Raw genomic sequence first — 26,575 nt, 5'->3', positions numbered from 1 at the left:
TTAATTTTTATAAAAATATATAGATTTTAAATTAGTTATTTTTGCCTTCTTTTCAAAATGAATATTCTAAATTATTTTTTTGTCAAAAAAAAATATTCTAAATTATTTTTATTTTAGTAACACTGGATCCAGATCCAAGATATAAGGGATGTCATAGCTGGCATATGAGATTTTTAATTTTTAATATTTAGGGGAAAATATTTTTTAAAACCATAAATACGTCATGAATTTATAGTCAGAAATCATGTAGGATGAATTTGATGTGAGAAATTCATCGTAAATAAATTTAGCGTTAAAATTCGATTGTATATAAAACTGTGGTGTGGGAAGGCATGCAGAAAATAATTGAAAAAGAGCAGAGATTGTCAGTTAGTTGAAAAGGCAGGAGGAGATCTGGTAAAATAGTTTACAACTTTTGACATTGATACACTTGTGACCCGGTTCCAAGCACTTTTAAGGTATCTAATGCCCCCTAGCCCTAGCTCTAGCGTGGGAAACACATCACTGTCTTTCTTACCCTACTCTACGTACCCTCGCTTTCTTCTCTAAATACCTCCGCATCTTCTACGGATTACTCGCATACATCATACATATATACAGATAATGTTTTTTAAACTATGTGGTAAAATTAAAAAAAGCGAACACAGAGTTTGGTTCATTTACGATTATAATACATGGACTTGTAAACGAAACAAATTCAAATAATTTATTAAGATTTTTGGGAAAGTTCATATCGTGGACTCGAGTTTATTACCATCTCAACTTAATCTTTTATTTTCGAATAAGGAACCTCATACTACGTAAAGCCGAACCAAATTTAAAATTCAATATTGAACTCGAGTTATGAATTAATTTATGTATATTGAAATTTAAAATTCAAACTAAGATGGGAGTTTTGGGTACCTCGTTCAGCCACTGCAATAATAACCTAGAGCTTTCTTACCATTCTAAGTTAGACGATATACAGCTTTCCTAGTTAGATTATTGATAAATTAATGCCAGCATGCCAATATGAAATCACACTCTCTCTCCCTTTAGCCAAATCCAGATCGATTTTCAATCTCCCAATATGGATTCACTTTGATCGTGATCATCAACTTTATCACAAAACAAAGGCACTTGCCTCAACTTCTCACATACACATGCATTGTATATATACAATATTAAATATGCATGCTGTAGTTACCCTTTGCCACTTAGGGTTAAGCAGCCGGACCTGGCGAACCCAAACCCATTTAGAGCCTCGTTGTCTAGCTTTTAAGTTGGAATTAATATTATTTTTGGATTTAAATTAAGAAATGTTGTATATATAATAAGTTAGAAATTAATTTAAAATAAAAAATAAGTCAGAAATTGACTTAAATCAGAAATTAGTTTATGATATTTTTTTGATGACCTAATTTTTTAATATTTTCTTATAAAAGTTACACGTACGTCATAAGTTATCCATAAATTATGTTTATTTTTATATTTTTAATAATTTATAAATTATTAATAAATCAAAAATTATCGAAACAGATATTTTAAACTCATAATTTATGACATTAACTTACGTGAAAATATAAATCATAATTTTAATCCCGACCAAAAGATCGAGAGACTGTGCAGAATTACGCTATTTATTCATCTCTTATATACTCTCTTCTAAGAGCGATATGCTCGGTTGAAGTCTAAATGACCAAAATTAGTATATTATGTGTTGAGCAAATACCACTCATTCTTTTAAGTTGTATCATTTTCACAACTGTTTTAAATCCGTTTAATCATCAGGAGATAATCTAGTGATAAGAATTTAATTCATGTTGTCCCGATTATTAAAAAATTGTCCAACTTACTTTACGAGTCATTGATTGCAAGTTGCAACAATATATGTATGTACTGATCAGAAATTTCTACCAGCATGTCTGCATTGTTCCAATTGAACTAGAAAAAAATTGGGCATATATAAACAAGTATGCTAGTCATGTATAGGCAGCACTCTTAATTGGGTGCCCCATACACGAAATGTAATGATTGAAGATATGTTGGGGCGGGAGAAATGGCTTTGCTTTTGATAGCTTTGCATAAACGTAGAAAAATATAAAATAATGCATATACTTTTCTTGGTAGGGTACAAGGAATGTCTCTTTGCTTGTTCTTCTAAATATTCTCTTTAAAAATTCTCGTGTCTTTGGTATTTGCTGGGAGCACTACGTACTGTTGCCTCGGGACTGAGCTACCTTTCTCCATTTCTTTTTTCTTGGATGGGAACTGCTGTTTTATCTCATCCGCTTTTTTACTTTTGAGTATCATGCTGCTTTAAGATTACTCCAATTTCCCTCTTCTTGAAATCATGTAATTGCATTAATCTAAATGTTGACGTCCAAAAATAAGAGACAGTGCACCAGAGCGTACATCTGGTCTTCAGAGATCGTCAGCGGGAGTAGAATTTAAGAGGGGGTTTGGATTGAATGAAAATCAGAATGAGAATGAAACACATCGGGATGAGTATTCCAAGAATTGTAGAATGAGAAATGACTTATTCATCAAATGAGAACGAGATTTCATTCATCTAGAAAATGACAAATCCAAATACTAACATATTTGTTTGAGATTCTAATTTCCGTTATTCAGTCTCATTGAATCAGATGAAAATATACATAATTTTTGTTCTCTTATGTGATGTAATTGTATTTATAAATAGAGGTGATTAATCCACGTTCTGTAACTCGTCAAACTAATTAAACATCTGATTATTTCATTAATCACCTGATTAGTCTCTGATCAATCCAATTAATTCCCATTAATCCTTGTTCCGTGACTTCACCGATTAAGTTTGATTCTCATTTTTACACCACTGTGGACAACTTTAAATTGTTAAATTTTGATATGATTTGTTACAACTGGGCCAACTGGGCCAAAATAAGTAATCTTGTTTCTAGCCATAACATCTTATGAACACATGACATTTCTTACTTCTAAGCTTAACCTCGTCTGATTTTCTGACCTTGACATCAATGGATAAATGCCGCTGCATGCCTGCTTCTGCTTCAAACATGAGCATCATCTGATGCGCAACTAAACAAGCATTCCACCCAACTTCTATCAGAATAACATAACTTGAACACTTCATGTTGATCACTTCAGTAAAAAGAAAAAAGGTCAGCTAATAATTTGCCCGTTTTTCTGTTGAGGACCACGGAATAATTGATTTCACAAAAAATTGTGATTAATAGCAGACAACCTGAACAGGAGATAAACATTCGGTTCACTTAAATATGAAACCAGGATAGAAAGTTCGATCAGAACACAGTTTTTCGACTTGCCAGTTGACGGTAGTCGCGATACCACATAATTGGGATGTTAGTGGAGCTTTCAAATCTTTCTTACAGGATAAGTATACAACAATTAAGCACTTATATTAGATTTCAAGTAAACAAGAACACATGTATATTTACACTACACAAGTGAGTCCAATCTTTAGCCTGCAAGATGCATTTGCCTCGTCCAAAAGCAAACTTTTCTACTTCAGCAATGACAGATCTCAAAAGATAGTTTGCTAATCCCCAAGGAGGTTATATGCGAGATCTTTATAGCTAACTTTCTTCTTTTTTGTAGGCACTTGATTAGGTTCTGAAGGCTGCGGTTTACTTTCAGTAACAGCATTAGTCTGTGGCTGTGGTTTACTTTCAGTAACAGCATTAGTCTGTGGCTGTGGTTTACTTTCGGTAACAGCATTAGTCTGCGTCCCAAGACTTGGGATCATATCGAGCAACAGGCTTTGGACTGGATCAACCATCACCTCTAACTTTTCAGGCTCATTCGAACCGATACTTTTCCTCTCCTCCATACCAGTTCCATGAAGAGTATCAACCCACTTACTACGTTCAGTGCCTTCTATATCCATATTCTCAATGACATTGCCTCTTTGTGATGATTCAGAGTATTTGACTGTATCAGGACCTACAGTATTTACATGCTCCCTCCTGCCCGCCATTTCATCTATTTCATGCATTTCTAAGTCTATTTTAGACTCTTCCTCTTTCCCAGTATCTTCTAAACACACGTCAACATCTGACTCGCTTTCACATATTTTCGCTAGTTTGTTCCCAACTCGCGCCCTTAACCTCTTGGGCTGGCGTTTAACAGTTTTCTTATCTTTTCTACTTGTGCTAGCAGGTCTTCCTCTTCTTTTCCTACTCGGTGCATCTGAGCTATAACTGACTGCAACGGCTTCCGTTTTTCTGTGTTTTTCATCTTTACCAGGAGAATGCAAGAGATTCTGCTTCCCAACATCATCAATATCACGTTCATCTTCAATTTTGAGTTCACTTTTGCTGCACATAAAGTAGACCGCCACAAAATTAATTGTGTATAGTTTCCCAAAAATAATCTTGATGCAGTGAAAAAGAATTTCAACTGTCAGATAAGTTTTATTTTAGTAGTGCAAAGCAAGAGCGTGACTGAAAATTCTGTTAGGTATGTAAGCTCGAGAAAACAAAAACAGAACTTATACGGGTCTCATAAATTTCCCGTATACTATATACAAATTTATTTGTACTTGATGGCTCGATGCATAGGTAATATATTGAAATTTTGGCATAGCTTTGTACACAAATCATGTTACCATGTCGAGAAATTCATGCTATGTTCTGTAACAGAAAAAGAAAAAGGTGGCTCACCTCTTCTCTGGTCTGTGTTGGAAAAGAAAAACATTATGAAATTTTAGTTGAAAAAAAATCGTGGCATTTGAACAATTCATGAATTCACTTCACCATGTTGGGCACAAAGCCTCTAGATGCTTGCAGTTATAATATTCATACTGAAACTCGTCACTTACCACTCTCCAACATTTAGATCTTCTAATCCTTCCAGCTTTATACTATATGTATCCTCGCTTAGTCTTTGGCTACTCTCAATAGAATCCTCCAACCACTGAGACCCAACGACATGCATTTTATTGTTACATATATGATGCACATCTGTGGTTGAGAAGCTGGTCAAGAAGAGAAACAAATCAGTAAAACTTGTTAACTTTTAAGTAACAAGTATATCACTATACAATCAACTTACAACTTAAGTCTCCGTTTTGCCGAAATTTTGGGGGAATAGATACATTTTCAATGTAGACAGAAAGGTAGATAAATGACTTGATTCTTGAAGTAAATTTCTACCTATTTAATGGACCAGCTATACCCACATCAACAAAGAGTAGAGACTGGATAACCAAATGCGTAGCTTGAGAAAGACTGCTGCATACTTTCCCACCACCCATGGAAACTTCAAGCTTCAACCTTCTTCGTGCAAGTTCCAGCAAAGCTTTCGATACTGGATTCCTCAAACTATTATATAAATTAGTCCCGGCAGGCTAAGACTTGGACTTAAAAAGTTTATTACAGGGCCAAGTAAAACAAGAAAGGATCTTACGACTGAGTTGACAGGTGAAAATATATGCAGCATCCAGTAAAACAAGACCATTTATCCTTTGGGCAGTATTTCTTTTTGTAATAGTCAACAGACTTCGAATCTTCTAATCTATCAACGTTATTTAAAAGCTGCAAAAGGAACAACAGTTCTATGAAGATCAAAGGTAGTCATCACAAAGTTGTTGGTGCACGAAATATACAGTTGACTGATATATGCGAGCACAAAAAGCTCAGCATCTGATTGCTAGTCTGAAGTATGTTATTGGAATATTTGTCGCACTTGAAATATACTGCCGTGAATTTCTGTTACTGAAATAAACCTTAGACCCTCAAAAAGTAGTATCACTATGAGTAACTAGCAAGATAGAAAGGGGATCCCTTTCAAGTACTTTGTCTGTAACCTAGGTTGTATATTCAAAGTTCAAAGTAGGTTGTATTGTTTACATATAAAATACACCTATATTAACAAATCTTTAATTTCATTTGGTACTTTTACCCATATTGATTGCATTAGAGTTGGCTTGCTCGGAAGGATGTCTTAGTCATGTAATTGTATATATGAGCTAATAATATAGGCAATTGCTCAAATACAAACCACTGAAATAAAAACAAAACACAAACCAAGAGAAACCACCCATATATCACATCATCCACCCCTATGTGACATCACCCACCCCCTATGTGACATCACTCACCTAGGGCCTACCGGCCCCACTCAGTTCACCCCGGGCCCAGTAGAGCCTCATCAAGGCTCCAAGCATCCCAAGAGCCGAAACTTGGCTTATCGTAGAACCAGTTTGGATAATATAATTTTTCGACGTTTTTTTAAAAAACTTATGACCTAACTTCATTTTTATTTTATTCAATAGATATTTAATGAATAATTCGATTGATATATGTATTTTATGTATGTATATGAGTGTTCTCTACTAGACTCTATATAAAGTGGTTCTCTCTCTCTCTCTCTCTATATATATATATATATATATATATATATATATATCAATTAGGAACATATAGTAAACGGGTTAATAATCAACTGAGTCATCAAAGTGGACTAAATATATCAAATTGGTCACCAAACTCAAAACGGTCTCAAATCGATCACTTTAGTCGGTTACAGTTATTTTTAGATATGAATTCAAGGAGTAAAAATATTATTTATAGAGGTTTACATACTATTCTTGAATGTTACCCCAACTAAGTACAAGGTTATGACTTCTAGTATTTATGATAATATATTCAGATTTTATCAAGTTTATTTACTATTTATTTTTTATTGTATAGTTATTTTAATTAAAAATAAATAGTAAATAATTTGATAAAATCTGAATATATTATCATAAATACCAAAAATCATAACCTTGTACTTAGTTGTGGTAACTTCCAAAAATAATGTGTAAACCTCTATAAATAATATTTTTACTTTTTGAACTCATATTTAGAGGTATTTGTAACTGACTTAAGTAACCGATTTGAAACCATTTTGAATTCGGTGACCAACTTGATATACCAAGTCCACTTTGGTGACTCACTTGATTATTAACCCTATAGTAAACATTACTCTTAATCTTATACCTGTTTGAGGTCTACAATGTCCAGATCCAAAAAGTACGAGTCGGAATATTCATCAATCTCTTCCTCTAACAATTTCTTAGATTGTTCAGAAAGGTGGAGGAAGTACCTGCCACACAAATCAATAATCTCACATTCTCTGATTATACCAGCTTTTTTACAAAGATACGTGACAGCTTAAGGAGGAACAACTAACTTTGGTTTTAAAGGAAGGAGCTTCTTCTGTGAACAACAATCAAAGAGCCAAGAGTAGTGAATAACATCTCCTCGAAGTTTTGCTGCCTGAAACTTGATCCCTACACAATTTAAGAGCAAACAAGAAATAGGCACTAATCTTTTTTCTAAAAAGAAAAAACTCAACCGCGCGAGAGAATCGTGCACAAATTTGAGGGTAAATGATAGATAATAAAAACATATACCTTTGCTTTCGGCAGCAATACAGTGAGTAACAGTGTTATTAAGATTCATAGAAGAAGTGCCCCCATTTTCAGCTACCAATCTGTGCAAGGAATCTAGCGACTGGGTCGGAGGCAAATTGACAAAGTCTATGTTGTCAAGGAAGAACTAGTAGCATCACATACAAAATATCCATATGCACATCAAAATAAGGAATATGCAGCAAAAAATCATTAAATCTGTTGATTGGCAAATTTGAGTTTGAGCGAAAACTGAATTTTTAAATTAATAAATAAAAAGAGAAGCCATTGCATATTTTATTATGCAGCTTGAGGAAGACAAAAACACACTCTGACCGCCTTCATATCACTGACAACCTGGTCTGTTAATTATAAGTTTCATGAAGGATCATTCTTCTTATATTTTGTTCTGTTGCAAGGTACAGTGTCTAGGTTGAGGAGCGCCTGAGAAATCGAGTGCCATTAAACTCATGTTGATGACCACTCCTGTGGTACTTCACGATAAATTGTGTGAATCCATTTGTGATTCGATTACAAAATGTGGTGACTGAGAGGATACAAAACATCATGCTTGAAAATATCAATGTCTCCCCCTTGATATCAGAAACATTGGTTTGAATGAAATGAGATGGAACAACAGTAACATTGTTTTTCTCTACATTTCTGGCTTTTGTTCGTTTAGGTTTGTCGTCCATTAAAACTCCTTGGTTCCCCTCCCTCTGAGTGGTGCCATTGCTTGAATGTACTAATTCTATAAAAGCTGCAGATATTGCAGGACTATTAGCAGGAAGAAATATTAAAAAACATACTCCCTCCGTCCCCCCCAATTGTTTACATTGGGGGACGGGGCCTCGGCACGCATTCTAATAATCTCATAAAAATATAGTTTGATAAATTATTTTGAACTTTTTTTTGTTCTGAATAAAAATTTAGTATCTAAACTTCTATACAAAAAAGAAAATTTTGAAAAAAAAAGTTATGGAATTATGTTTTATATGCGCCTTAAAATGCGTGTCGAGCAATGCAAAAAAATGTAAAGAAATGAGAGGGACAGAGGGAGTAACATGTAAAGGGTACATAATTTACTGACTTCACCAAATTCCTATTAAGAAATGGATCCTGGAGAAAAGCATTTATATAGACACTGTTCAAGGAGTTGTGTTCATTTCAAGGACATTAACACTTCTATGATAAAAAGTTGTCAAACATCACAATCATGTATACTCCTTATCTCTAACTTAAACATAACGCAAGCATATAACATACTCCCTCCGTCCTGAAAATTATTGGCGATATACAAATTTTTGAAGTCAAACAAACTCAAGTTTGACTACAAATTATGCATTGTTTATTTATAGTTTTACCAATTTAAAAATAGAATCTAATAGCAAACCTAAAATATTTTTTAATGACATTTTTTTATAATTTTTGTGTCTGGCAATAATTATTAATTATTAGTCAAAGTTAGCTTAGTTTGACTTTATAATTTTACAAAGTGCCAGTTTTTGCAAGACAAAGGGAGTAAGTTCTAGCAAAGTAAGTATGCAGTTAACCAAATAAAAATGTGGTTTACCAACTTACACTGTACATCAAGGCATTCATGCCAGGGCTTGTCATATCTCACACGGTCAATACGTGGGAATCTCAAGCTATATGGGGCAGAAAATACCTGTAACGAATATATGCAGGATGGGGATTAGCAACATGAGCAAGTAATTATTATAGAACCAATCCATTTGTGAAAGGCTAAAAGCTTGAAACTTCCAAAAGATTAATTAGACAATTCTGTCAACTAGTTAAAGTTGTCAGGAGCCATACCTCAGACCTAATTGTTCGAATATCACTGTTTATTGAAAGTATAATTGATCTGCATATAAAGATGACATACGTGAATTTATAATATGTAGCATGTTGGTTTTAATTGGAAGGTATGGGAAAATGATTACTTTTCAGGACTATCAATCCAGACATCTGGCCTTTCCTTTGAGTTATTAGTGACTTGATAAAAGCTTGGCGCAGCTTTCTTTGGGTACTCATATTTCCTGCAAAACATCTGTCAGATGAACCAAGTACTGGGAACAAATAAAATCTCAACTTACAAGCTATCACAGCAAATAACCACATTGAAAATGCCTATCGCCATGTTTGAGATTGATCTCAATCAATATCAGTATATACTATTTCATTAAAGTGATTGTAAGAACATCTAGAATATTTGTATATAGCACACAAAAAGTTTGTCCAACAGAAAATGCCAAATAAGTATTTCCGTCCAGAAACAGAGGTATAATATTACATGTAACCTTACTGCCCTAGTGATTTCCACAAACAGAGATCATAAGGCATATTCGAAAACCACCAGATGGAAGCAAACCATAATAATCAACATTTGGACATCGAGCATAGGACTACGATTACCTGAAGTAAGGCTTCAATTTAGTTACGACAGCATCAAGCTCTTCATCTGACAGTCCAGTACCTACTCTGCAGAACGAGATGAATCTGCAACAGGAAATATAATAATATGATGAGGACCTGCTGAAGGATGACATACGTATGTGTACTCAGAAGAATTAGAATATCATCACCAAGCAGTTAGGAAATAGAAGTAATCATGGTACCTTTAAGTCCTAGTAGTTTTAATCAAATCAGTTGTCAATCCTACTAATACTTACCTTCTAGGATAAGAATTTGTTGTTGGACGCTCTGCCAGGCCCACCAGAAATTGAGCAACCTTCAATTATATAAGAAGACCATAAATCAATTTCATGAAAGAGACCAAAGCAGATATATCAGAACAAAACCAGAATTCTCACCTCACCACCACGACGTCCAGAGCCATAATATCCTCCTAAGGAGTTACAAATTTGTAAACTTTAAATTAGCTACATCTTACCAATAATGCACCATTATGGGATGTGGAAAATAAAAATTGATAACAACACAAACCTATGATAAGAACATCCAAATCTGAGCCAGCTCTAATGTATTCAGGCTTCAATTTCAACCACTTTATACTCCGATCACTTGGTTCCCATTTGGAAGCCAAATCCTTTAATACTATCCCTTCGTCTCTAAGAACATACGAAGCAACCTAAATGAGTATCGATTACAGAATTTACTCATTTTTACTTTAGTATCCAGTTAAGAGACCCGTCTAAATATGCTTGGTCCTGGTCTAGTCAACATCATAAATTTTGTAGCAAAAAACAAAGATAGACTATATATATCGTAATTGTCCAAAACTTCTAAACAAAATTAATGCCATACGGATGAACAAGACAATTATCAGTCAACTGTTTATTACAAGAAATCAGAGAACAATAATCAACTTTAATTTTTATCTCAAATTCTCATTTGTTAGCAATTTTACATGAGCAATAAATTATCCATCAGCTTTCGAGTGAGCAATTCTACAATAATGTTAATGCAAATGATGCAATAAGTTCATCAAAGTTATAAGGAGTGATAAAGATATCAGATATATACACAAATTCAAGAAATTAAGAAAAGCTGATTGCAGAAAGACATAGATCGAGTCCATGAACAATCATGTACAAGTTGGTCCTTATATGCTTAACAATATGCTATGCGAATAAATATCGCAAGTGCTACATCTACCTAATATATTATCAAATAACATAATTTAATGAATTATTTTACAATGCAACTCCATAAAATATATTGAAACTATTATAATACTGCGACTTGCGAGGCACAGTCAGGCTTGATTATTAAACAGGATTTTACCAACAAAAAAAAAAAACAAAAAAAACAGAGTACTACATGTGAGAGAAGAATTAGTGATCAAAAGAGAAATGAGATGAGTTAACTTTGGCCACCTGAGGGGCTGTAATTCCTTAATTCCAAAATTAACGAACAATTACTTTGTTCCCATTTTACTACACTAGTATTTGATCCGTTTCTGGAGCACCGATTCTCATTAGCTAAAAAGCACTAGACTGTCAGTTGGAAAGGAAGCAGCTCTCGCTCTTTCTATACCAAACACGAAATAAATCAGTAATTTTGAGCCAATATGATAAGAATGCCTATTAGGTTATCATCCAGAACTATAACAAAGAGAAAGTTGTTGATCTTTCTCAAGACCAAGTCCTTTGATAGTGAACTAGCATTAACATTCATGTTCACAATAGAAACTTTCAGGGGTGGGATCAAAAAACAAAATAACATGAATAGTGTGGATCGCATCATACTCTAACTACACAATTGGGCAAAAGGCAAGATAAAGCCAATTAGATAGCACATGCTCCAAACCTAAGATGAAGAATCATAATGAGTCACTGACCACAGAGGAATGAGATTAACACTGACCTGTTGTCAATAATTTCTTTGAAAAACCTTTCGACATCATCAACACTATAAGCAATACGAGACCAACATGGTTCCCCTGTAAAAGGCGACGAGTAGGATGTGAAACAAATTTAAGACTACAATTTAAACGTAAAATTAAATTTTTTAGAACACATATATCTCTCAAGGGTATGTTCATGTAAGGGGACTCAGAGGGTGTTTGTCCCCACTTACAGTAGTGTGAGTGTTGTTTGTGGCTGCTTAAACTTGACCCATTTAAGTGATAACTGGGCTTTACAAAAAAAGTGCCTGGGAGATACTTTTCTCACTCAGCTTATTTTTCTAACTTCCTACAACCACAAATGATTGAGAGCGGCGGGTTGTTTTCTATAGCAATATATCTGTTCTTGTTTCATAGGTATCTTGTGCTATATTATTTTATTGAAGCCTTTCTATTAGTATAATTTTAATTTTTATATATTATTATTTATTTTAAATGTAAATATTCTATTTTATTTTCTAATGTATATTTTTTCCTTTTCAATAACTTTTTATTTCTATTTAATATCAAGTGTGGATATATAATATTATTTTTTTATTTCATTAATTGGTTAATTATATTTTTATTTAAATGCATGAATATTATAAAATTTTGTAATATTATTATTGAATGTTTTCTATTAGTTGTACTTGTATTTTTATTTGCATAAATAGTGTATATTACTATGCTTATTGTACCTTTATTTCATATTCAAGCGATATGAATTTAATCTTTTTAAGTCCAAATTTACTTTTAAGTTAAAAGTTAAGAAACACTCAAATCACTTTTAAGTAAATTAGCTAAACAAGTACACCCAACTTAAAGCAACATATATCATTTTTAAACTTAAAGCAAATCACTTGCACTTTAAGTTATAAATAACTTTATAAGTTAAGCTAAACGGGCTCTAAGCATTAAATGGGAATAATAAAACTCAAAAAGAATAGTTAATCCTAGAAAATAATGATGGATGAGGTTATAGCGGCAACCATGAAATTACTTATATTTAGTCTAATAAGCATCAGGAGGGGTTAAGTTATATGTGGACAAACCACAATAAGGTTTAGTGTGCAAAGTCATTCCAATAATGGGACATACAATAGTCTAATCAAAAATTACCATTCATATAATTCTATCCAAAAAATATAAAATTAATAGTGATTGGATCATAATCCATAGGATTAGTCCCAGGAATGTAAATATAAGCAAACAAACATAGCACAACTACTCAAGCTATGAGCCTTTGACTAGCTTAATTATAGATCAAGAAGGAAAAACATTTACCAATTTGTTTTCCTTCTCCTTAGATGACATAGGAACTTTGACTTCAATCTTGTTTTCTTTAGTTAAGTGAATAGAATAGGGTACTTGACTAACTGGATATCAAACTCCAAACCGACAAATTTTCACAACACAACATTCTCTAACTTTTGATCAAGCTATTTATCTACATATTTCTTTGAGTTATTTAATGCGACACATATCATAGAATTGATGCTTGACAGACCAGTCACATGTGATGCCGCTACAACTAAAAGAATTTACATGAAGCCGGTACTTCTAGCATTTAAATGCAACCTAAATGAGAAAAAAACCTCCGTATTCACACAACACCTGCCATCTATCCTTTTTACATGTTATTTACTCTTCCAGTCTAACCCATCCTAGGAGTTGGTTGCTATAAAAACAGATTGATATACTCCATTGGGACAAAACAGCAAACTTGCTTGCTTATCTTGAACTAATGAAAAAAAGTTGACACGGCAGTTAAAGCTTAAAAAATATACCCCTCGAAGCATCGAAATAGACATTACAAAGAGAATTTAACTACCAGTGCTTCAAACAACTAGCCTAATCAACTTCCTCGGCACCAATCTATTGAAGGATGCAACTTATTTGATATCAAGCAATCGAGTTATTTAGACAAACAGACTTGTTTTTCTACAATCAACCTTAAAAATAACAACACTATTTTCTCGTAACTACATTGAAAATTGTTTAAAATGATCGACGCGAGCTTCATTATCTAATATCAGAACCAAAGTATATATTAATGTTACCAGAAGGACGTTGAACATTAGTACTCCCATTAGGAACCAAAATTTCCAAGCGACCCTTTATGGGCTTCACAACCTTCCGAATAAGTTCGTGCCTCTCCTTCAAGCTTTGATGGATCACACTAGTGTCTCCTACATATAGTATATCAAATGCAACATCTAACCATACATCATGTCAAGGAAAACAAGATAAAGAGGGCATTCTTGTGTTTTATTTTTAAAAAGAGAGGACGTTGTTGTTGACACAATTTACCGTTAATGGTGCTAGTTTATAGCACCAATCAGAATCTTCTTAAAGGATACAGCACAACTGCATTGAAAACAAGAAAAAAAATTAAACCTAACAGCACTACTTTCCAATAATATAAAGAGCATCAAAACCAAATAGACAGCAGTGAAACCTGTCTGTCATTTTCAAGTCCCTCTTTTGCGGCCTTGGCTGTAATAAAATATAAAAAATATGAAACTTGCGCCATAGTACTAATATAGTGCACAAAACACCAAACCTTAGCAAATACTGATTGTGACGATGATAATGCAAACTAGGACTCAGAGAGTATGTAGACCTATTTCCTGGTTTGAACCAAATTCAGCAAAACGATTCGTAGATGTGTCCCAAACCAGCATTTCCCCGTCAAGTATACACCTGAAAAAGGGGAAAAATTGCTAATTATTAACCTTGTTAGGAGTTCCACTTAACCAGATAAATACATTGCACAAGTAGGTTGTAGTCGATACACATTTACGTAGTTTAGTACTTTAGTTAATCTCCACTATAATTGAAGGGGAATCAGATGCCAAACTATAATTGCCCTCTAATGACACAGCTCACAGAATTGTTTATCAAGCACTCAAATCCCAGTCTGGAAAGATTTCATATCTGAAACAAAAGAGGTAAAAGCATCTCTTGCTAAAAGATATACAAGGCACTGGATTCGATTCGAAACGGGGTACGAAAATGGATACGCTGAAAATTACATTTAGTGAAACCAATTTGAGGGAACATATTTTACAATGGAACGTAAGGGCATGAAAAAATATTTGTTTTTAGTTTAATATGTTAAAACCTTGTTAAATGTTATTTTATAATATACACTTCAACTATCCAATACTCTTATATTATAAATAGACAATAAATAACTTTAATTCTAAATATTCTTAAGAAATTATAATACATATTGATGTAAAAGTTAGAATTTTGAATTAACTTTATAACTAACATTTTAAAATTAAATTTTACAGCTATGTGCATTCATCGACAAAAAGACGTACAAAAAGCAGGATTGCTAAACTAAAAGCAGACTTCAAATACAATATACATATGCTATATACATATAGATATACACATGTACAGCTGTTTTAACTTCAACAAGAACCGAGGCATCATCTTCATTTTCTCCTGTTACTCTGTACTCATTTAATATGATCTGCATTGCATGGGGATGCCAGTATCCAAATTTGGAGATATGTCTCGGGGACGAGGACTTGCTTGGGGATGTCACCAAGAGTCTGGGGGGCGGCTGACTAAAAATGGGGACGTTTCGGGTACTAAAATGACTAAAAGACCCATCCCCAACTAAATAAAAGCGAGAATATGCTCAATTCTCACTTATGACAGTCCCTTTGATGATTTAATGTCCCTTACAAAGAGATACTCTTCTGGTCCTAGAAATTGGAGGGCTAATTTTGAAGCTGAAACTCCTTTGCTTTAATCTTTGTTTAATGTTTTATGCGTTAAATATTACCTCTATATTATACAATTAAAAAAAATATATTAATATATTAAATGTCGTACCCGTACCCTGTAATATTAAATTGTCGTTTCATGTCCCTGTCCCCGTATATGTTCCTGTACCAGTCTACGTGCAACATAAATAATATCTACAATCTTTCCCCCTTCATATGTGCTTTCCTCCTTTTTTAAAATTCTTATCTACTTCTTTTTTTCATTTCTTACCTAGTTCGCCGGAGTTGTTAAGGTCAGCTGGAAAATACGAACTGGAGCACAACCAGTGACGATCTGGTCGGAAGGTCATTCTTAACTACATGATTGTATCACTTCCTCAAAATGTGTGCCAAAAGTTAAAGGGCGTCTAAAATGGGACGAAGGGAGTATTATGCAAACACAAGGACAAAATTACCCCCAAGTCAAATGTCAAATCAATTTAAATACACCAATGACATCCAAGATATTGGAGTAAAAGGGTAAGGACCGTAAAACTCAACAAATATGCATGTGTACAAATGACACTTTTAACCAATATCGTGTTTATGATAATTGGATAGTTCTCATCTAACACTTTATAAGCAGACTCAAGTATATATAATGAAGGTAGTACGGTACTATTTAACAAATAATAACCACCTATATTCTGCATCATCAGTTAACCTGGAAGACTAAAATGTAAATGACAAACAGCATTATTCAAATATCAGAAACCTATACCTGTCAGTGACAACATTTTTTTGTATAATCTTTGACATTGCATGTCCATATTCTGGATGATCAAGAAAGTTCCTGCATGATTTTATGATAAAAGAAAAGAACTTAACATAGATGGTCGGGACTTCAGATTTCAAGAATCTTAGTTCTTAAAAGAAAATCACATGTGGCATAATAGTTAAACAAAGTTAGTGTGAAAGACTAGGTATTGTGTGAGGAACTACCGAGAGAAAAAGTGTATGTCTTCTCCATTCTTGTGGATTTGGATACGATCTCCGTCAAATTTGCATTCAACAACCACTTCTTTCCCATGGAGCTAAACAAAAGGTAGAGAGAAAGTAAATAGACCACACTTAGCTAGAAACATATCAAAAGATTTAAAAATTCTTTTCCTGCCAGAGCTAATTTAAGAAGTTTCAACAAACCTTTTTCCAAGCACCGGCTGCATTACTGACCCTTAAAGCCAATTGTGGGCGTACAGGTTTACCAACTTCTATGTCCTGCAAAAGATGGGGAACATAGATATGAAAAATGCAAAGATGTTGAGTCAGCAATAATGTTATCAATAGTACTCCATCACCCTTTTAGTTTTAATCTTTTTTAAATTTTGTGTATACACTCTGTATCATTTTGTCTCTATATTTTTCACTTAAGTATGTAATACATGACGGCTTGACCTATTATAGTTTTAGCATAGTTGAAACCTACCAATTAGTCACCTTTAATGATTGGTTAAAACAAATTTTAAATAGCTGCGAAAAATTTTTTTTATCTAACAATATATAAAATTATAGCTGAAGCTTTTAGCCCTAACAGATTTTAATTTGGTATCTATATGTATTCCTGTGTACCAATGTCGAGTATGTCAAAACTACTAGCTCAATTTGTCGCTAGCATTCTTGAAAAAGCAATGCCAGTAGAATAAATCAACATCAAAACTTGTTATATTAAGGAAATATTGGTCGTGATCAGCATGAACAGAAAACCACAAATTTATTTATTTATTGCTAAATAGAAAATCACATATTTTAACTAAACCAATTCAAACAATTTGATGCTCAAAAGTCGAACCAAAATCACATTCACAGAACTCATCATTAAAGTTGATAAACCACCTCATTGATGACCAAACCAAGACTGGGATGGGGGGAACGCAACTAAACATATAAAAGATATTGTAATTCTAAATTTATTAATAGTTCCAGTATGTCAAGTAAATAAGGGAAATAGATGTTTTTAATTATTGAATTTGACATATTCTACATCCAAAATTGTTGCCATCAATACATTTACACTTCGTTTCCCAGAGAGGGCAGTACTGCAGGTTTTCACCAATCCTAACCTTTTTATTGTTATTCTTCCATAGTTTCTTGCTCATAAATCTTTTCCAACATGTAATTGATATCAAGTTCCAACACCTAATTGATATTAAGGTCAAATCTTTCCATAAATTCTTTAATTTTGGTAGATTTGAGGTTGCAAAAACTAAAAATTAATGAAGTATGGGTTACTACTCATCAACACAGATGTTATTTTAGTGAAGTATGAAGTTACTAATCATCAAAGCGAATGTTATTTATTGAAACAATTATTATCAAAAATAAAAATTCAGTTTAATGCAAAATCAAGCAAGAGTGTAAGACTAAATGATACCTGTCTTTTATGTCTCTGACTTCTGTCACTTAATTTTTCACAAACTAGTTTCAAGTCACATGTAACATTAAACAAGTCTTCAGCGTCTGGATGGAACTCGTGAAAGATGCTTTTTTCACTAGTTCCCAACTTTAGATCTGGGAGGGATTAGAATAATGGTTTCAACAAATACTGTATTATTGATTTAAGATCGTAACTATATGATCCAAACCTTTAAGAATGATCATCACAATCCACTTCATTTCCTGGGCATTTGTTTTCTGGATCAGCTCAGAAAGAACAGAGGTCTTCTCCGCTCTGTTATAAAATCACACCAAATCAGTCTCCATTGGCAGAGTATATAATAAAACATAATATTATAGAAACAAGTGTAGCAAACCTTTTAAAAAATCTATTTATATTAAAGAAAACCTCGAGAAGGATGAGTAGATATGAGTAGAAAAGACGAGGTTTGTAATCAACTCTATATTTGTCAAGATGTGCATAAAATAGACGACTTGTTGATTCTGCTAAATTCTGCTAGTGATCCCAACTAGGCTGGCATCACGCTTTGTGATTGTGATATTTTCACTGAATCTGTACATAAGATTATGCAAAGACCTACTAAGGTCCAAGGAACTCTCAACTTCCAGAAACTTGATTGGAGTATAATATAATAGAAGTTCAGTTGTAACTAAGGCAGTTAATAATGATTGAGTAAGTCTGATCCTAAATTTGAAAACTCAGCATTCAGATTTCACAGTATATTATACATTAAAAAATGTGCAGTTCAGTAACTTGATAAAAACTCTATAGTTCCTCTTGCTGCAAGTTGACAATTTGGGACTGATATAAAGTATTAGTAGCATCAAATAGCTCTGACAGCCAATCTAAATTTTTTGTCCTCATACAAGTGTCCACCGTACATAACATGGGTATGGATATAAGATCCAAGTCGGATCCTTTTTGTTAAAAACAAACACTCCACCTTGCGGCATCCCAGTTCACAATGAAATAAAAGGTCTCCGCACGACTTGTTTATAAAGAGCAAGTTTCATGGATAACCTGTTACTATGTTATTCTATCGATATTCTGCCACATTGATTTATAGGTAGTAGACACTGTATATATGAATGTACAATAAAGCAGTCCATAAAAAGTTCTACTTTTGTCAAGCTTTCATGCTGAGTCCCCACACCCATGTCCAATTTCAAATCTATATACAAGGATCTCACATATATTAAAACAATCTGACTCTTGGATACTCATCTGTGTCCTACACACGCACCCCTAGTCCAGGCAACATAGTTATACAATAAATTTTAATATTGTAATTGAGTAAAATTTGGAGATGCATGCTGACAAGTCAATGAATCAAGTTTCGACAAACTAGTCACAATGCCCATCCGCACTTCCCATGATTTGCTGGTCAAAATCCCTATTAGCACTTCCCAAATGTTTTGCCCCACAGGTTTCTTACAAAAGATGACAACAACTTTGAGTGCAATGTCTTTTTTCCTCTCTTTTTTGTCATTGTCTCTGTGACATGATTTTCTAAAACGATTTTCTAAAAACAACAGCGATGGTAATACACTTAAGGAGTAAACTTACCTAATGTATTGTGCATCGGACTTTGCAGAAAATTAAATATAAAGGTATGATATAGTTGATCAAAACTACAGAACTGCTTGCATGTGTATTTGGATATTAAAAGAATATAAAAATATATGATCCGTACAGACTACAGACGGCTCATATTTCACAGAAACATAACCTAAAAAACTTTAAAACGGTATCCATAGTTTGTTTACATATCTGTGGGACAGAAAACAAAAGGAACAAGTAGTCAATACTCTATTCATAAATGCTTTTTTATGCCGTGGTATAAAAACACAACCCTCGACTCTTCAGGATTTCAAAGGTACCAGTGTAATACGAAATAAATAAGAAAATACAACAGAGATACACATAACTAAACTCGTTACCTGTTTTCGCTCGAGGCCAAGCGATCAAGCATGTCATTTAACTCCTTAATTGTTAGTTCTCCTGAAGTTGTTCCCTGTCTGAGTTGTAAAACCTGACCACGGCAACAACGTATGGGAGTGAATTACGATAAACAATTGAACGTTTAAGTGGTTGTAGTGGATTGAAAAATCCATCATTTTATAACTTATAATTAGTAAACTAGTAATGCTTAACATAAACTATAAAAGTATTGCAACTACTACAGTCACCTAATTCTTATCTCACTGCTTACAACCTCTTTTTCAAGTGAAAAGGTCGAATTATCGAATTATACTTAACAAGAAAAAAGGTCAACTTGTTCTATCAGGAAAACCAAAAAGAGCATGCATTTTATTGCCCCCCCCCCCCCCCCCCAAAAAAAAAAAAATAATAATAATAATAATAATAATAATAATAATAAAAAAAAAAAAAAAAAAATTTATGATATCCAAAAAAGTTAGTGATCTCAATAATGCGTTAAAGAAGACAACCCGATCAATTTAGGGGTAAATTGTGACAGAGATATTTGTACATTGGAGTTCTTCATATTATCAAAATGTATTATATGCACTATAAACAATATAAGGACTATATACAGAAACTATTATTAAAATGGCAGGTGTGGTTGGAACTGCCCGCAATGCGCCTGTAGCCCTAGTAACAGTGAAAATAAAATAATAACGGAGTCTTGTATTTTATTTTGTTTTTAACCATTTAATACCCTTCAACCAGCACAAAAGCAAAATGAGGTGCCAGTGCCATTCTTGATACATGTCTCAGTTATCAATTAATCACGATGGACTAATAAGTAATAACTATGTTTCTGCTACCTAAATCGGAAAACGCTCAATAATTTCGTATTGCTCCGTTTAAGGCATTTTTTAATTCCAAGTCCCTAAAATTTCAGATTTGTTGTTTCCTTCCGGGTAATTTAGTATACTTGAATCATTGAAGGGTAAATGGTAACAGAAATATATGTACTTTTGTAATATATTATTAAGATACTTAGTATGCACTATTAACAAATACTAGCCTTAAACCCGTGCGAAGCACGGACGAGTATATAGTTCAAAATTTATAATCCATAATTTAATTTTTAAAATCATTTTATTAGTGGTTTAGTATTGTTGGATACCCATAATTTTTTTGCATGGGGAATATTATGATAATGAATAATTAAATTATATTAATCGACTGATTATGATCTCTCAGAAATTTAGCTTTTACAATATTTTTTTATATTGTAAATCGGTACCATAAACAATAAACGTTTTATTATCCATATATATAATGATTTTCTAATATTAACATGTGATAATGTAGTTTTTGATTAATTTTATATCATAATTTTATTATTTCTTCATTTGTGGGAAAAAGATATTATTTATCTTATACTGGCTTCCTATTTGTCTTGGAGTAGATAACGTTAGAGTTAAAAATACTTACATGATGGTCCGTGTTTGTCTTGGAGTAGAACACGTTCGAGATTAAGAAGGGGTACATGATGGTTCGTATTTGTTTTCGAGTAGAACACGTTATAATTAAGAAGAGACGTGTTGGACTATGTCTCGTTATTTATATAATTGTTTATATTTGTTTTTTAAAAAGATAGAGAAAATGGTAATTTATGAATGACCAAAAATATGTGACCAAACTCTACTACTACAAATTATCCCTACGTTCCTATGTTCGCTTATTATAGTATAGTATAGATAAGAGGTATTGTGTATAGTAATAGATCATCATATAATAGTTTGCAAATTGTCCAACTGATCGTTAAGTGTTTGATGGGGGTCATCAAATGAATGATGTCATTTAATGCAATAAAATAATATGTCTCCCCTCTCCACCAAAAACGCATGTATATTCTTTGCAGGAAGTAAAGCACCAGTAGAGAATATACAAAAATCAGCTAGTGTATATGGAAACTGCCTACCAATGCATTGTGCCCCTAGTAAAAAAATAATAATGATGTCTTGTATTTCTTTAACTATTTATTACCCTTCAACCTTCACAAATCTACAAATGAGGTGCCAATATTGATGAATGTTTCAAATAAAAATTATTCATTATAGACAAAATCTAACAACTACGCTTTTGATACCTCAACTAAAAACTACATGGTTTTTTATGTTACCCATTTCCATATTTAGGAGTCCATAAAATTTCGATTTGGTTAGCCAATTCTCCCATAATATATAATGGTATCCTAATAATATATAGATCCCTGTAACGTTGTAATAAAGACGAAACAAATCAATTTAGGATCAATCGTGACGGGAATACATCCATACTTTTATGGTTTTTCATATTATCGTAGTGTTTTATATGCATTACTAGCAATTATAGGAGGGAGACGGACTATGGATAGATACTGTTGACAAGGAAAGAAAATATTCCTAAATAATAATGTTATCCTAAACCTTGTTTGCTCTTATCCGGTGACATTATGTTTTTATTAGTTGTAGTTTTCAAATTGTCCCAAAAGTCATTAAATGCGTGATGTGGGTCATCAAATGCATAATGTCATGTATAGCAATAAAGTAATGCATCTCGACCATAAGATATGTATCTAGCCTTGTTTGTAGGATTTGGCAAACACTAGTAATCCATATATAACATGCATTAATTCAGTGCCAAAACGAGCTAACTTTTTAAGAGATGCACTAGCTTAGTCGGGTTTTTTCCCCAAATTGTGCTATAAACCAGCACCAAAAGAGGTCCAACTTATTATTAACTTGTCAATATTTTTATATTTTTTAACAATCACAAACCTAACGAGGTGACAATCTTAATGCATGTTTCAGTTAACAATCTATCAATATCGCCAAAATCTAAAAACTACGCTTCTAATACCTCAACAAGAAAGCACTCATAAATCTCAATTTTTACTCGTTCTAACTTTCTCGACCTCCAATGTCCACTATGTTAAGTTACAGGTTCTCCTAAAACTTTTTAAGGTGTTAAGGAAAGGTTTACCAAGATCATATATTATATTCTAACACTCCCCCACACTCAAAAGCCATTTTTTGGTTAAATAATGGATTACATGTGCCCATCTTTCGAGACAATAATTTGCTTCATGTAACCTGAGATGTATGTTCAGTTACAAGCTCGTGTTAATATAAGTGACCAAATCTCCTAAAATCCCAAATGTGGTATCCTAAAATCTCAAGGTGTTACTCTCTCTTTTTTCACCTGCACTCTTGTGGGGTTTTTTTCTGATGCAATCAGTGTTGTTACGAGATCAAATCGGCTTCTTTTCTTCTGCTTTGTTGTTTTGTTTCATCTCTGCGTCTTTTTCGCCCTTTCTTCAGAGTTTTCTTTCCAGAATCAGCTATGCCTGCTCTTGTCAACTACAGAGCCTGCCCAGAGGATCGATGACGCCGGCCAGGATTGTCGGGGTTGTAAGAGGGAGGGGAAACGGCTTGGTCAAGACGGCGGCTGGAGCTTACGCACTCGAGGCGGCGCCTGCGTCGATCGTAACAAGGGAAGATTCTGTCTTTTCTTCTTATTTGTTTACATGCTCTACTTGTATTTTGTGGCTTGTCATAAGCACTAATATGATAAATTAAAAGTAATAGCCTAATGTTCGTGTACAGACTACGTAACCTTGTGTGTGTATGAATCAGTGGCATCGCAATCTCTTTCTCTCTCTCATATTATCATATGTCTCGTTGGAATCTCTATCTAATTCATAAATTTCATGAAGATTATATTTGTTTCGTAATTCCGGATAAAAGCAAGATCGGATGATAGGATCGATGGCATGCTATACATCTTACTCAATTTTGATCGAAGCGGTCGTGTGCGGGAGAGATAGCACAGAGGTGGTGGTGGCCGAGGGTAGCGGCGACGGCGTTTCCGGGATCGGTAGGGAATCTGGTTTCAAGAAGGAAGACGTTTATTGTGCCTCGTAATTGGGCGTTAATTGTGCCTCTTAATTGAGGGCTTAATTTGTGCCTCTTAATTAAGGGCGTTAATTGTGCCCTAATTGAGGATGTTAATTGTGTCTTAATTAAGGACATTAATATTTTATTAATTGTGTCTTAATTGAGAGCTTAATTGTCTCAATTATGAGTTATCATGATTGTGAAAATATTTTGATATAATCTGTTATATATATCGACTTATATTTTTCTTGTTTCCTTTGTTTTATTTTCAGGATTCTTGGAAGAAGACCGGTTTTCTTTTCGGACATTAAAGTTTTATTGTCTAAATTTCCCCGGTCATCTTGCATGTCCGACGGTTAGATAATAAGCTTTCTTGAATGAAAGAATTATCAGGGTGAATTGCTGATTCATATTCGTTGAGATTTATTCTCATTTTCAAAAAAAAAAAAAATAAATCTCAAGGTGTTAGGATACGGCTTTTTACGAGGATCATTATATTCTACCACTCCCCCTCCCCATCACTTGTAACCCATTATATTTTACCATGTTAAGTGATTGGTTCTCTTAAACCCTTGGGATGTTAAGGAATTAAGGTATTAGGGAAGGCGTTGCCAGGATCATTCTCACACACTAAAACATATACGAAGAGTATCTCGAACTAATTTCTATAAATCTTTATCCAAGTATAATCAACTCACACTTGAATTAAATTCAACTCAGCCACTCCAAACACTACCAGTTAAAATTTCAACAATGCACATCCAAACATACACACACACTTAAAAGCAACCAACAAAAACACGAACCTCAGCAGCAACTTGCGAGAAATTACCAGCACTCGCACCCGTCTTCGCACCGCCTTTTCGCCAATTAATAAGCCGAATCGCATCGCTCGACTCTCTCGATATGCCCAGCGCATCAATCAAACAGGTGGCGAGCACGGACTCTTTGAGACCGTACGAGCCACGCTCGCGATCCAAACTAGGCAGAATTAACCTAATTGCGCTGAAATAATCGCTAGGTTTGCAGAAATTATCGATGAATTTTCGAAATTTCGAGCGCTTTTTTGCAGATGATTTGCTTTTTTGCATCCAGTTGAAGAGACTGCACATCACGTGGAACTTTGTGCTTGACATTTTGGAGAGCGTTTAGAAGGGAATTGAAAGTTGAGGGTTTATATATAGGCGGGGAACTGGCAGGGGTATAAATGTGTCGAAGAAGCTTGCTGGGAAATAAAAACTTTTCTTTTTGTTTCAAAAAAAAAAAAAAAACTTTTCTTTAAATTTATAAATCGGGATCTCCGCGTATGACTGAGCATATTCTAACAATTATTTTTTTTCTTATTATTTCTTAATTAAGGAATAGGAATTGATTTTTATAAGCGTTAATTTTTATTATTTATTTTTTGCTAAGATACATCCGTCGTCCCCGAGGTCTCGGGTTCGATTCTCACCTATATCGAAATTTAGGTATCGAACAGATACTATGACTATAGAAATAGTTTGATAAAAAAAAAAAAAACATTCTCAATCTTAAATATCGCTCTATGTAAAAATAGTTTGGGAAATCTACAAAACTACCTACCTTTTCTTTTATTGTTTTCAAAAATACTACCTTTCAGAATTATTTTTAAAAATATCTTTTCATAAAAAAAAAAATCAAAAATACGGTTTGCAACTTTTGCAACCTCATTTGCAACTCCAGGCGGCGCCAGCCGTGTTGCAACCTCTTTTGCAACTTCATATGCAACTGAATTCCTGATTTCAAGTTTCAGTTTTCAAATGTCATTTTCGACCTCATTTTCGAAATCATTATCGATATATATATATATATATATATATATATATATATATATATATATATATATATATATATATATATATATATATAGGGTATGGTTCAACCAGAACCATCTTATTTGGGTAACCTGGTAACTCCTCATATTAGCCACACGATTATATGCAGTAGTGATTAACCTATTTTACAACTTTTAAAGGGTGTGATGGAGACGTGGCCCACAGATGAAAACATAAAATACATATAAAATATATTCATATAAAACTAATACTCATTTGTCTTATTTAAGAAAATACAGAACATAAAACAATATTGTAAAGTTAAGAACATACAACAAAAAATAAATTATATAACAAATAAATTGCAGAACATGCGAAGTAAATTTAAAGTTCAATCTATACAAGAAAATAAAATACTGAACATAAAAAAATTATATGAAAAAAGGTACAACAATTTAACAGGAAGTTAAATTATATAACAAATAAACTACAGAACATGTGTAGAAAAAAATTCAATATAGACAAAAAAATACAGATCATAAAAAATGTTATAAAGAAAAAAAGAACAATAAAATGACGAATAAGAACATACAATAAAATTTAAATTATATGACAAATATATTGCAGAACATGTGGAAAAAATATTAAATTCAATAGAGAGAAGAAAATACATAACATAAAAAAACAAAAAAAGGATATAACAATTTGAAAAAAAAAGAGCATACAACAAAATTTTAAATTATGTAACAAAAATTACAGAACATGTGTATAAAATATAAAATTCAATATAGGCAAAAATATTAATTACATAAATAAATATACAGAACATGTTAAAATTTAAAAATAAACTAAAATAAAATACATAATATGTTTGTAAAATATATATTGTTATTCTTGTAAAAATATTCATACCATTTTACTTATCTAAATTATATAAAAATATATATTGTTATTCTTGTAAAAATATTCATACCATTTTACTTATCTAAATTATAAGAAAATA

At 33.0% G+C, this 26,575-nt stretch overlaps 1 protein-coding gene across 1 annotated transcript; it reads right to left on the bottom strand.

Annotated features, from left to right (window-relative positions):
* Positions 1-3,246: 3,246 nt before the first annotated feature.
* On the bottom strand, positions 3,247-25,008 carry LOC108228080 (DNA ligase 4). Its single transcript, XM_017403559.2, has 27 exons — positions 24,583-25,008; positions 19,865-19,956; positions 18,112-18,197; positions 17,901-18,037; positions 16,673-16,747; positions 16,472-16,563; positions 16,251-16,322; positions 14,371-14,450; positions 14,206-14,243; positions 14,108-14,114; positions 13,808-13,963; positions 11,729-11,804; positions 10,346-10,470; positions 10,213-10,247; positions 10,072-10,130; positions 9,815-9,898; positions 9,343-9,438; positions 9,215-9,263; positions 8,978-9,065; positions 7,956-8,156; positions 7,400-7,525; positions 7,177-7,276; positions 6,984-7,089; positions 5,407-5,534; positions 5,154-5,321; positions 4,820-4,975; positions 3,247-4,316 (listed from the first exon to the last, which is right to left on the bottom strand). Exons 1-27 carry the CDS (start codon positions 24,910-24,912, stop codon positions 3,539-3,541), a joined length of 3,540 nt encoding a protein of 1,179 aa, XP_017259048.2. The 5' UTR covers positions 24,913-25,008; the 3' UTR covers positions 3,247-3,538.
* Between the last annotated feature and the right edge of the window lie 1,567 nt (positions 25,009-26,575).

The sequence above is a fragment of the Daucus carota genome, chromosome 6 (genome assembly GCF_001625215.2).
Source record: "Daucus carota subsp. sativus chromosome 6, DH1 v3.0, whole genome shotgun sequence".
NCBI lineage: Eukaryota > Viridiplantae > Streptophyta > Magnoliopsida > Apiales > Apiaceae > Daucus > Daucus carota.
The sequence above is the reverse complement of the archived record's forward strand: the minus strand, read 5'-3'. Positions and strand labels throughout refer to the sequence as shown.

Excerpts from the sequence above, each read along its gene's own strand:
- LOC108228080 (XM_017403559.2), bottom strand. The coding sequence starts at position 24,912 with ATGTCAAGCACAAAGTTCCACGTGATGTGCAGTCTCTTCAACTGGATG. Across the intron at positions 18,038-18,111 it reads TGTGATGATCATTCTTAAAG|ATCTAAAGTTGGGAACTAGT; the intron begins GTTTGGATCATA and ends AATCCCTCCCAG. Across the intron at positions 7,090-7,176 it reads CTCCTTCCTTTAAAACCAAA|GTACTTCCTCCACCTTTCTG; the intron begins GTTAGTTGTTCC and ends TTTGTGTGGCAG.